The 12,584-nt window shown below is 38.3% G+C and overlaps 1 protein-coding gene across 3 annotated transcripts in view; it reads right to left on the reverse strand.

Annotated features, from left to right (window-relative positions):
- The window catches only part of Zc3h12c (zinc finger CCCH-type containing 12C), a 56,959-nt gene that overhangs the window by 31,491 nt on the left and 12,884 nt on the right, over positions 1 to 12,584 (reverse strand). Inside the window, exon 1 of one of the 3 annotated variants that reach the window (XM_021206363.2) lies at positions 3,641 to 3,794. The exons of the other annotated variants lie outside the window; for them this stretch is intronic. Coding sequence (XP_021062022.1) covers positions 3,641 to 3,664 — 24 coding nt within the window. The 5' untranslated portion in view covers positions 3,665 to 3,794. Of the gene's footprint in view, positions 1 to 3,640; positions 3,795 to 12,584 lie in introns of those variants that run through there. 3 annotated transcript variants of the gene reach the window in all.

Genomic DNA, 12,584 nt, shown 5'->3' on the forward strand with positions numbered 1-12,584 from the left:
TAAAACACCTATTTGGATAATCTAAAAAAGAAAATTGGAGAAATATTTTAAACTGAAGCTCTTAAACAAAATATACATACCAGAAGAAACCAATTATATAAACATTAAAACAAAATGATGATTTTGAAATTTAAAATTTTATCTAATAAACCCACTAACAGGAGCAACTATTTCTCCACAATGTAATGAATTTCATTAAATAATACTAGAGAACATGAGATCTTTAAATATACAAAATTTCAATATTTCCTTGGGATGGAAGTCCTACACATTTCTACAGGAGTTTCTTCAGGGTTTGTTCTTTGAGGATAACTTGAATATTCTACTAATACAGCTGTTCTACTAATACAACACTCACTAAAGAAACGCTCAACTTCCTAGTTCCTGGAAACCCCACTGATAAAGAGCATCTGCTTCATTATGAAGCTGTGTCCATCTCAACTTTTTCTATTAATATGGATATGCATGGCCCAATTACTTAGAATTAAGGGAGGGATTCTGAAAGTAAATCTGTACCCCCGTGATTTATTAACTACAGTAATGTACTAACACCATAATGCAAGTAACAAATCACAACAGCATCCTAATAATGGGATACAGTTAAAAGAAAATCTACACCGTAGCCTTAGTAGAGCTCCCACCAAAAGTATCTTAAACAAGAAAAATCTATTGGAAGCTGGGCTGCCTGGCAACCAGAAGATGGTTGCTAAGCTGCACTCCTTTAACATGCCATCATGAATGCTAGCACAGTGAAAGAATAATTTGGTATGAACAAAAGCCTATAAAAGAGACTGGGACTTAAGTGCGTCTGGTTTACCCTCAGAGAACAATGCAGCTGCCAAGCCAATCTGGACGCCCCGACATCATTGTTCTGTAAACCCACAGTCTGTTCTGACTGCAGGAAGTGCATTTAATGGGAAATATTTTTGATCTCCCCTGAAAAGTTTGGGGTTTGCATAAGTGGTGTTGTGAGATAATTCAAGATAATGAGTTGCTGACCAAATTGTTGAGTTCAACTAGGGGATATTATTTTAATATTGAGCAGTTTTTTTTGTGTTTTTGAGCTGGGGGATCTGTATCAGACATGATAAATACCTCTGGAAAATACAGATAGTGAGATGAAAATTTCTGACTGAAAGATATGTAGATTTTCTTAATTTTCACTTTTCAAAGTGGCAGCCCAGATATTGCAAAGTTTTTAAACAAAAAAGCCCAACCAGTTTAAAACTGCACTTCAATCAATCCTTCTGTTTCTCCTTCAGGCTAGTACTTGAAAAGCCCCAGTGGTAGTGCCCGGATCTGTTTTTCTATGCACTTTACCACATGGCTATAGTGTAAGGCTGGGAGAAATGGATGTTTGGTTGTTTTTATAGCATTAAACTATTTAATAGTTCCTTATAGTAATATAGTTAGCAAACACTAATACTTTAAATTTCATTTGCACATACTATTTAAATAAAATTTCACAATATGCTTTTCAATAATAGCCAATAATGCTTTCCAATGTTAAAACTAAATTCAAGCATGGTCTAGGTTTTAAACTAACATTTGCAGTAACTTGATTTGTATTGACTGAAATGGTAAACTTTGGATTTTAAAACTTCCATTTGTAGAATGCTTCTGATCAAGTTGTAGCTAGTAAAAAGTTGCCATGACTTAATAGGGCATTTAAACACAATCCAAAATTTGACACTATCTTAAAGTTATTAAGCAAAAATTTTGACATAAGCCTTAATATTTGAAGAGATACAAATAGCAGAGTGGGACACACAGAGCATAAAGAAGTTAACACCTAAAGACACGCAGAGCAAAGACTGCCACAGTGTGTCTGCCTGCTTAGCAGTTTAACAATGACTACTAAGTTTTCAAAGAAAAAGAATTCATAGAATGTGTTACTTATCATACGTAATGCAATAATATCTTTTAATTTCTAAGCCATGAATGGTTTAGACTTTTTAAGTTTTGCATTATTCAGTCAAGCCTAAGCTTATGCAAGTATAAAACTCAAATGAAATCAACTAGTATGGTCATTTTCCTGTGTTCCTGCAGAAGTAGTCAAAGCATCACTACAGAGCAGGCCAGTTTGTACTTCCAGAGTCACTGGAAAACTCTGAGAAGAAACTGTAAACTTTGCATCACAGAACCATTCTATATGGTGGCTTGTACATTATACCCAGATATAATAAAGATATTCTGTTCTTGAACACAAAAAAATACTAGGCAAAAATACAATAAAGACATATCCAGTGTTAAAAATCCATAGACTATCTCTAGATATATCAGAAATTCACTCTTTTTCTTGATAAAGACTATCTAAAAATTAAATAATAGTATTTGTTGAAAAAAGAATGAATTATGTTGTTTTGTAGATGATGATGAAGAGTGACTTATTCTTTCAGTTGTTAAAAAATAACTCTATAGTGGCTAAATGCAGGTTTAGGGCATGAAGGGTACTGAGCTGAAATTTATTGCATCTACTGGAATTCCTCTATTTAGTGAAAAGATTGTTTGATAGTTATCAATAGGCAACTTGGATAACAACTCACCTTGAACTGGGTAAAGCTTGTTATTATCATTCTAAAGAGCATTATAGTGACCAGGAATATTAGATCATAAACTTGCTACATCAAATTATTTGTTTGTAAAGTCACAATGCATGAAAGTAGGTTCTGGTTGCTATCCAAATGGTTATACTAGAGAACAATGAGAGTAAAATAATGAATATGTAATAAATACCTACTGCTATGGTCTTCGAGTATTTAATTACCATTGTACTTGAGTGAGCACTGTTGTCTGTACCCCTCTAGCTAACAAAGGAAGGATGTTCCTTTGAACAGATTGGTTAATGTTCTGGGGCAACAGATGTCTACTGGAACTGCAGGAGACCAGCAACTGGTGGCCTGCCTATCTTCTGAAAACTTTCAATAGACTTATGCATATGTTCACACAATAGGGCATGTGGTAGAAATGAAAACCTCTCTTTAACCCTTTATGTTCTTTCTTTCCCCCACAACTGACAGATGAAAGTCTTTGTCTACTCCTCAGTTCCCCATTACAGAACTCTTGAAACTAACTGGAATGGCATCTTCAACCTGATATCTGAAATTAACAGAAGAGGAAAAGAAGGAGAAAGGAACTAAATTCCACACGGATACTGACACTGTTGACAAGGCACCTGAATGCTTAATCATCATCTTTAAGAGCAGCTGTTGGAAACAGCGATCAGTCTCAATTCATCTCTGCAAACTAGTCTCTTCACACAACAGAAACAATCCCCGAGCCTGACCAGCATTTCACAGGGAAGCCGTGAGAAACAAAAGCACTTGACAAGAGAAAATCTAAATTTGTTGTTTAGCAGGACATTAGAACTTGCGTACCACTTGTCCTAAGCTCCAGCTGGCTGTGTTTAATGCCCAAGGCTTACAAGCATTCACAAGCTAAAAGTAAGTGTATGCAAAACATACAAATATAAAACTCTGCTTCACAGATATATTCTCACAGAAAGAACCAGATTCTCCTAGCATACTGGCACCAACATTTTCCTTTTCTTTTGTGGTACCTCCTATCCTGCACAGAGCTGCGATCATAGTCTTCACAGCAAAGTTAAACTTCTAAAAGCACTAAGAGCACAGATACTTACGTTAGCAGGAAAGTACAAAGACATTGGTTTCTGTGGCAGCTCCAGCAGTAACAACAATTGTAGCTGCAGACTTCCAGGCAGGCGAGAAGAACAATGAGTGGTTGAACAGATGGAATGGCAATGTCTTTGCTTAACCTATTACCGAGTGGAGCAACAGCCAATCACAGGCCAGAAAGCTCACAATTAGTTAGCCAGGCAGATGCAAGACAACCTCAGCACCCTGCGTCAGGTTCATAGGTTTCTAAGATAAGCAAGTTGATGTCATTCTTGGGTCTGCCCCGGGCAGCATGTGTATTAAACGAGGGGTGTGCAGCAACAATAGGCCATACAAAGCTGACTAGTAGGCAGCTGCTCTATGCAAGCAGTCATTAGGGAGCAGGCTGCCAACAAGAAACACCTGGCTTGGGCAGACTTCAGCCTTGCCTCTGTTTTTAATGCACAAAAACAAAGAAAGCAATTATATTTTAAAGTAGTAAAAGTTGCATGTTTCCAAAAAAGTTGAGGCTATATATTAGTCTATTAGTGTTTCATCTTTCTTTGAGAGAGAAAGAAAATGAGGTGTGTCAAAGTAGCAGTTAACTATAGCAGCAATCTCCTATAATAGATCAGTTACTGGTGAAATGAGGCAGAAGTTATGGTTAATCTATTTCTCTGGCTACAGTGGAAAATCTGTACTTTCAAGTATTTGTTAGCTGGGTGGTGGTTGGTGGTGGTGCTCACCTTTAATCTCAGCACTGGAGAGGCAGAGGCAGGTGGATCTCTGAGTTCGAGGCCAGCCTGGTCTACAAAGTGAGTTCCAGGACAGTCAGGGCTATACAAAGAAACCCTTTCTTGAAAAAACAAACAAACAAAACAAAACAGGGACAGCAAAAAAAGGTATCTGTTAGTGTGTTACAAGATAATAAAAGAGAGAGCTGGTGAAAATAGCAAAATCAAAGGTATATGAGTTTACAAATAGAATTAATTTTAAAAGTTCTCTAGAAGTATAGTAAAATAAAATACTAATTTGGTCTAAGTTTGTGAAAACAAGTAAAATAAAAATGTACATTTAAACAAAACTAACTTCAACCTAAAATCATTAGACCAGAACAGCTGATCTATGGAATATAGCAGTGTAAAACTCTCTTATTATAGATACTGGTTAGCCATCTAATTAAGTAAAAACAAAGCCTTTTATAACATACTTGCTAAAAATGTATTTCATAAAATTTGAAAGTTGTAATACTCAAATTTAAGTCTAGAATATGTTAGTATTAACAAGAAATACTGGGATAATTTTGAAGACCATCTCAAGTACATTAAATAAGTATCCTCGACTTACTTCTACGTTCCACATGACAGGGTTTATAATCCTACGGACTACTTGCTTCTGAGTGCTGCATAGGTTATTTCTTGAGTGAGCTAAGATTATGAAAACATTTAATCCAGATGTCAACACCATAAGACATTGTAGTTATTCCTTACTGAAAAAAATCTACAGCTGCTCTACTTACTTATGTGATGTAGAGTACCCATGTGTGTAGTCTAGAAGCAACACATACATGTATGTACATCACACATGCACATGGACACATACAGCTGTACACACTGTTCCACATACACACTCCCTTTTCACTGAAATGCAAATAAAATTCCAGTATAGACTAAGAAGTACTAATTTATGCAGAGCCGAGACTTTAAAGATATAAAACTAAAATACCTGAAACAACCTAAGTCAACTTCTCTTTTCACACACAGGGGCCATCTGTGAAAACCTCAGACAAGGAAGTTCTCTTTCTTCAGGACTTCTGCCCTTGTCCTTTTCATGTTCGCTCAAACACAAGTCAGATGTTTCTCTATTTACAAAATGAAAAATCTATTTCATACACTTAAAAATCTCAGCTATCTCACTAAAAACATTCTCCATGCTGACTAAAAACCTGATATCTATTTCCAGAATTAAAGAATATAGTATGATATTATAGGTCATCATGTCTATAGATGTTTTCCCTCAATAGAACTTAGTACTTACTGAAGTTTTGTGTGTGTGTATGTGTGTGCACGCACACGAGTGTGGAGGTCTTAAGTTGCTTCTCTCCTTCCACCATGTAGGACCCAGTGATCAAATTCAGGCTGTTGCACTTGGCAAGCTCCTTTACCCACTAAGCCATCTTGTCAGCCCAGTGACAACATTGTTGAATAAAACACAACTGCTAGATTTTGGATGCTTCGTTAATTTCTGAACTGAGAACTACTATTTTTCTGCTAAGCACTGTAGTGATGTAGCAGAAGCAGTTAAACCTCTGGTCTGAATTTATTAGCTCACTGAAAATCAAGATAAAGTGTCTTTATCATCACAGTTTATTGCAAATTGCTAGGCCAAGTACACAGAATGCAAAGGTTCACTTTGGGGGAAACGTGTACCACAGAAATGAGGAGAATTAGGATTCATCTCTACCTCCTTCCATTCCCAGGGCTCTTTTAAAAGGTGGGAAAAAAGGTATCAACTCTGAAAGCAATAAGGCCTAAATCAGATAAATATGATGAGGACAGCATAAATCCATGCACAGTAATCACAGCTCCAACCAAAAACCCAAGCAGAAGACAGGGTGAGAACACTATTAATATTAAGGCCTTTTTCTTTGTCAAAGGAAACTACCTAGTCTGAATGGACAGTTACATGCCCCTTAGTTTTCTCCTTTTCTTTATCACTTGCTACCATAGTTACTAGTTTATAGTTTTAATGCTAGAGGGGAGGAATCACAAAGAAGGAAAACTACCCCAGGGAGCAGCAGGAAGCCTGAGCTACAGCACTGGATTAAACTTTTTTTTTTTTTTTTCTTTCCAAACAGCAAATAAGGGCAGTGATCTGAAAAAAACTAATCAGATCCTGCTGCGATATTTATACCCTCTTGGTTGCCAGTATTGGATAATGTTAAGCACATTAAAACATCTGTAGGGGAAAAGGGCCCAATCTGGCATTTTTAGTGACATAGGCCTGCCTAGTCCACTTCCCATTGCAGGACAAATAAAAACAGCTGCCCCTTAGGAGCTCTGTTTGGGTCATTGCAAAAGACTTATGTGACAGAAGCAAAACAAAGTAACAGAGGAAAGGAGCCCGCTCAGCTTTCGGTGTTCCCTACCATTGTCCATGTGAAGGGTGAATCTATCATTTGATATCAGGCCTTGTACTGTTGTGAGGCAGGAAAGTGATGCAAAGGTGCCTTGAGGCTGTGCTCAGAAGAGTCTCTTGGCCAGAGGTGACTCACTGTTATCTTCCCCAGCGTGCCACCTTTCTCTAATATATGAGTGCTCTGGATTCTGACTGACAGCAGCATCATGGAAGATTGTCCTATCAAAATCTCCCAATTGTGCCCGAAAGTTACGAGATAAAAATTTTAGCCAAAATTGTTATTTCTCAGGGTATAAAAAAATTAAACTAACCATACTAACCATCCAAATAACTTATATACATAGTTTACAAAACATGAACTGGGCACTAATAGCCACATCTGAGCTTTTTAGTTAGGAAGGCATGAGATCTTCCATACATAAAACTATTTTTCGGAGTGTTATCTGAAACCTTGAACCACAACACTGAGAATACTGACTATATGAACTAAATACAAACAACTACATAGTATCAGTTAAAAGAAAGTATCTACTGCATACCAAGAGCTGACATCACTGTTTATGTGGTGATTCTAGAACATTCTGAAGAAATATACATTCTCCTAAGTTCCTTTGCCCAGAGAAGACCAGGAAGAGGAGGCAGAGCATGAATACGTCAACATAGCTTATGTTTGCACCTGGCCCTAAGTATAATCCAACCAAAAACATAATAAAGTACATCCTGTATTTAACATCAACTGTAAGAAGAAGTGAAAGCTGTAATCAGAATCTTCTAGTAAGATAAATCATCAAATATAAATAATTTTATATTTAAAAAGCTTATAATCTAACAATAGTCATATTGGCTGGCCATCAATATGCTAAGAGGCCAGATATAGTGACACCTGCCCACCATCTCAGCACTCAGGATGTGCAGGTGGGAGAACCCCAAAACTGGAGGCCAGGTGGACCTACAAATTCCACACCTCACACAGCAAAGCAAGCAAACAACAGAATGTATACTAATACATTACAATTCAGATGGAAACAAACCCAATGAAAACAGCCCACTGGAACACAGTGCAGAGCTCAGATTCCAAACATATCCTCTGCTCCCACTTCTTCAATGAAATAATTGGCAGTTCTCACTGTTAAACATGGTTAGCGGTTAGAGAAGTAGGTTAAAATAGTCAAGACACATCTTCCTTTCAAGCCATAAAAAATAAACAGTAAAAAACAATACTGGCCTGAAATGTAAATGAATAAAATGATTAATAAAAAAATACAATACTGTTTTATAATAAAAACATCTTCCCCAATCCATACCAAGAATGAAGTATCAAAAATCTTTAGTATAAGACTTATTTGATCCTAAAAGTACCCCTAATATACCAACAGCAAATAAAAGTAGAAAGAACAAAGGGAGTAAGAAATAAGGTGCAGGGTTTACAGTTGTTATCCTAGCACCCGGGAAGGGAAAATGCTGAGCTCAAGGCTGACCTGGGTGTCAGAATGAGATGGTGTCTCAAAAACAAGCACACAACACAATAAGAAATAACCAATGTATATTTTTAAAAATCTTTATCCACAGGAAAAACAAACTTTTAAAGAAAAATAAATTTTATAAAAAGTTTATAGGCTTACACTGACTAATTTTATGTCCACCTGTTACAGGCTTTAAAGTAGCTGGTGAGAGGGGAACCTCTTTTGAGAAAATGCCTCCATAAGATCAGGCTGTAGGCAAGTCTGTGGAACATTTTCTTAATAATGATTGGTGTGAGTGACGTGGGAGGAGCCCAGAGCATTGTGGGTGGTGTCATCCCCAAACTAGTGGTTCTTGATTCTGTAAGGAAGCAGGCTGAGCAAGTCATGGAGCAAGGCAGTAAGCAGCATCCCTCTTTGACCTCTGCATCCGTTTCTGCCTCCAAGTTCCTTCCTGGTTTGAGTTCCTACTTTGGCTTCCTTCAGTGGTCCTTGGCTTGTATTATGCAAACCAAACAAACCCTTCCCTCCTCAAGTTGCTTTGGTCAAGCTGTTTCATAATGGCGATAGTAACCCAGACTAAGACAAGGATCAAAAAAAGAACACAACTTTTAAACCTTCTGGAAGGCCAAAGACCAGGACAGAACGCCAGGTTTGACCTGTCAGGTTTCTGGAATGCTTTCATCTGATGCCTCTGGGATGGCTATTCAAATTTCTGAGACAGTCTTATAAGTGCAGGTTTGGGTCATGAGCTCATTCTTTCACCCAAAAAGTGTGGCCAGAGGTATATGGGGCTGTAATTGGCAGTTCTCTTAGAGTTACTTAGAGTGGGCTGAAGGTTATCTGATGAGGTGATATTAACAGAAGCAGAAGGGAAGAAAGTGGTAGCTAATAACATTAAATCGAAAGACAGCCCACCTTTCAGGGCTGTATTTTTGTTTATAAAACAAAATACACATGCAAAAACGTTCAGCCTTGGAAAACACAGCCCAGGTTTGCATTCACGTGTGAACTGTGTGGTGGCTCTCATCTGATTGAGGAATTCTTCCCTGCTACTACTGGGGCATTCTAGAAACTATTCACCCTCTGTCCACTTTTTAGCTGTTTCATTAAGCTCTAGTTAATTAAATCCTGGTTACTTTCTCTTCTCATATTTGTTCTCCTCCTGAATATGATAAACCTCCAGGCAGGCAAAGAATACCCTCCCCTCAGGCTTAGAAAGCTTGACTCTTAATTTCATCTCTCTAATTACCCCTAAGTGTCCTTTCTGACAAAATCACTTCCAATGACATCATTTTCAGGCTACACAGATAAACAGCTTCAAATAAGAAGTTGCTAATTGTCTTTGTATTCAGCTGTCTATGAATTGGGCTTCATCTGGCCCTATAATTGTACTTCTTGTTTTACTTGTAGTAAAGAGACAGCAAAAACAAAGATGCAGAAGTTAAGAGATCTGCCTGAGAGAGGAAGATCCACTCCCAGGATCCTAGGATCAAAAGTGAGGAGGACACAACATCTGCACCAACACTGGAAGTAACTGGGACCAGCGGGACCCGGGCACCCAGGAACTCCTTCCGACGAATAGCATGGGTTCTTCGTCTGGGCCCGTGCCCTGAGCACACCTTGGATGCAAACTCCACAGCCAGTCCCACAGAACCTAGAAGAAGCTCCACTCCCAGGCTCTCTTACATGCTCAGGACCACAGGATCCCAGGATGCCAGGATCTTGGTCACACCAGGATCTCAGGGTCCCAGAGAAAGCTTGATTCCCAGCATAACAGGAACACAGAGAAACACAGGATCACAGAGACAGCTGAACTCTGACACAACCAGGATTACAGTAAGGACAGGATCCAGTCAGATACAGCAAGAGCAGGTAGCACTAGAGATAATCAGATGGCAAGAAGCAAGCATAAAAACATAAGCAACAGAAACCAAGGTTACCTGGCACCATCAGAACCCAATTCTCCCACCATAGCTAGTCCTAGATAAACCATCACATCAGAAGAGCAAGATTTGGATCTAAAATCACTTCTCATGATGGTGATAGAGGACTTTAAGAAGGACCTAAATAAACACTCCTCCATTGCTGGTGGGATTGCAAGCTTGTACAACCACTCTGGAAATCAGTCTGGCGGTTCCTCAGAAAATTGGACATAGTACTACCAGAGGACCCAACAATACCTCTTCTGGGCATATACCCAGAAGATCTTCCAACTGGTAATAAGGACACATGCTCCACTATGTTCATAGCAGCTTTATTTATAATAGCCAGAAGCTGGAAAGAACCCAGATGTCCCTCAATAGAGGAATGGATACAGAAACTGTGGTACATTTACACAATGGAATACTACTCAGCTATTAAAAACAATAAATTTATGAAATTCTTGGGCAAATGGTTGTATCTGGAGGATATCATCCTTAGTGAGGTAACCCAATCACAAAAGAAGTCACTAGATATGCACTTACTGATAAGCGGATATTAGCCCAGAAACTTAGAATACCGAAGACACATTATGCAAAACAGAAGAAAACCAAGAAGGATGACCATTGTGTGGATACTTCATTCCTCCTTAGAATAAGGAACAAAATACTCATGAAAGGATATAGGTACAGAGACAAAATTTAGAGCTAAGATGAAAGGATGGACTATCCAGAGACTACCCCATTCGGGAATCCATCCCATCATCAGCCACCAAACCTAGATACTAATGCTCATGCCAGCAAGATTCTGCTGAAGGGACCCTGATATNGCGGCCTCNTGTGAGGCTATGCCAGTGCCTGGCAAACACTGAAGTGGATGCTCACAGCCAGCTATTGGATGGAACACAGGGTCCCCAATGGAGGAGCTAGAAAAAGTACCCAAGGAGCTGAAGGGGGCTGCAACCCTGTAGGTGGAACAACAATATGAACTAACCAGTACCCCCTGAACTTGTGTCTTTAGCTGCATATGTAGCAGAAGATGGCCTAATCAGCCATCACTGGGAAGAGAGGCCCCTTGGTCTAGCAAACTTTATATGACCCAGCACAAGGGAAGGCCTGGGTCAAGTAGTGGGAGTGGGTGGGTAGGGGAGCAGGAGCGGGGGGTATAGGGAACTTTCAGGATAGCATTTAAAATGTAAATAAAGAAAATAATAATAATAAAAAAAATAAATGAAAAAAAAGGACCTAAATAACTCCTTAAAGAAATACAAGAGAACATGGATAAAAGAGCTAGAAGTCCTTAAAAAGGAAACACAAAAATCCCTTAAAGAATTACAGGAAAACACAATTAAACAGGCAAAGGAAATGAACAAAACCATCCAAGACCTAAAAATGGGAATAAAAACAATAAAGAAATCACAAAGGGAGACAACCCTGGAGTTAGAAAACCTAGGAAAGAGATCAGGAGTCATAGATGCACACATCACAGAATACAAGAGATAGAAGAGAGAATCTCAGGTGCAGAAGATACCATAGAAAACATTAACACAACAGTCAAAGAAAATGCAAAAAGCAAAAAGATCCTTACCCAAAACATCCAGGAAATCCAGGACACAATGAGAAGATCAAACCTAAGGATAATAGGTATAGAAGAGAGTGAAGATTCCCAACTTAAAAGGGCCAGCAAATATCTTCAACAAAATTATAGAAGAAAACTTCCCTAACCTAAAGAAAGAGCTGCCCATAAACATACAAGAGGCCTACAGAACTCCAAATAGACTGAACCAGAAAAGAAATTCCTTCTGTCACATAATAGTCAAAACACCAAATGCACTAAACAAAGAAAAAATATTAAAAGCAGTAAGGGAAAAAGGTCAAGTAGCATATAAAGACAGACCTATCAGAACTACAGACTTCTCACCAGAGACTATGAAAGCTAGAGGATCCTGGACAGATGTCATACAGACCCTAAGAGAACACAAAGGCCAGCCCAGGCTACTATACCCAACAAAACTCTCAGTTACCATAGATGAAGAAAACATGATATTCCATGACAAAACCAAATTTACACAATATCTTTCCATAAATCCAGCCTTTCAAAGGATAATAGATGGAAAACACCAACACAAGGAAGGAAACTACACCTTCGAAAAAAGCAAGAAAGTAATCTTTCAACAAACCCAAAAGAAATAAGACACAGAAACATAATTCTACCTCTAACAACAAAAATAGCAAGAAGTAACAATCATTTTCCTTAATATCTCTTAATATCAATGGACTCAATTCCCCAATAAAAAGACAGACTAACAGACTGGATATATAAACAGGACCCAACATTTTGCTGAATACAGGAAACACACCTCAGTGACAAAGACAGACACTACCTCAGAGTAAAAGGTTGGAAAATAATTTTTCAAGCAAATGGTCCCAAGAAACAAGCTGGAGTAGTC

The sequence above is a fragment of the Mus pahari genome, chromosome 10 (assembly GCF_900095145.1).
Source record: "Mus pahari chromosome 10, PAHARI_EIJ_v1.1, whole genome shotgun sequence".
NCBI classification, from domain to species: domain Eukaryota; kingdom Metazoa; phylum Chordata; class Mammalia; order Rodentia; family Muridae; genus Mus; species Mus pahari.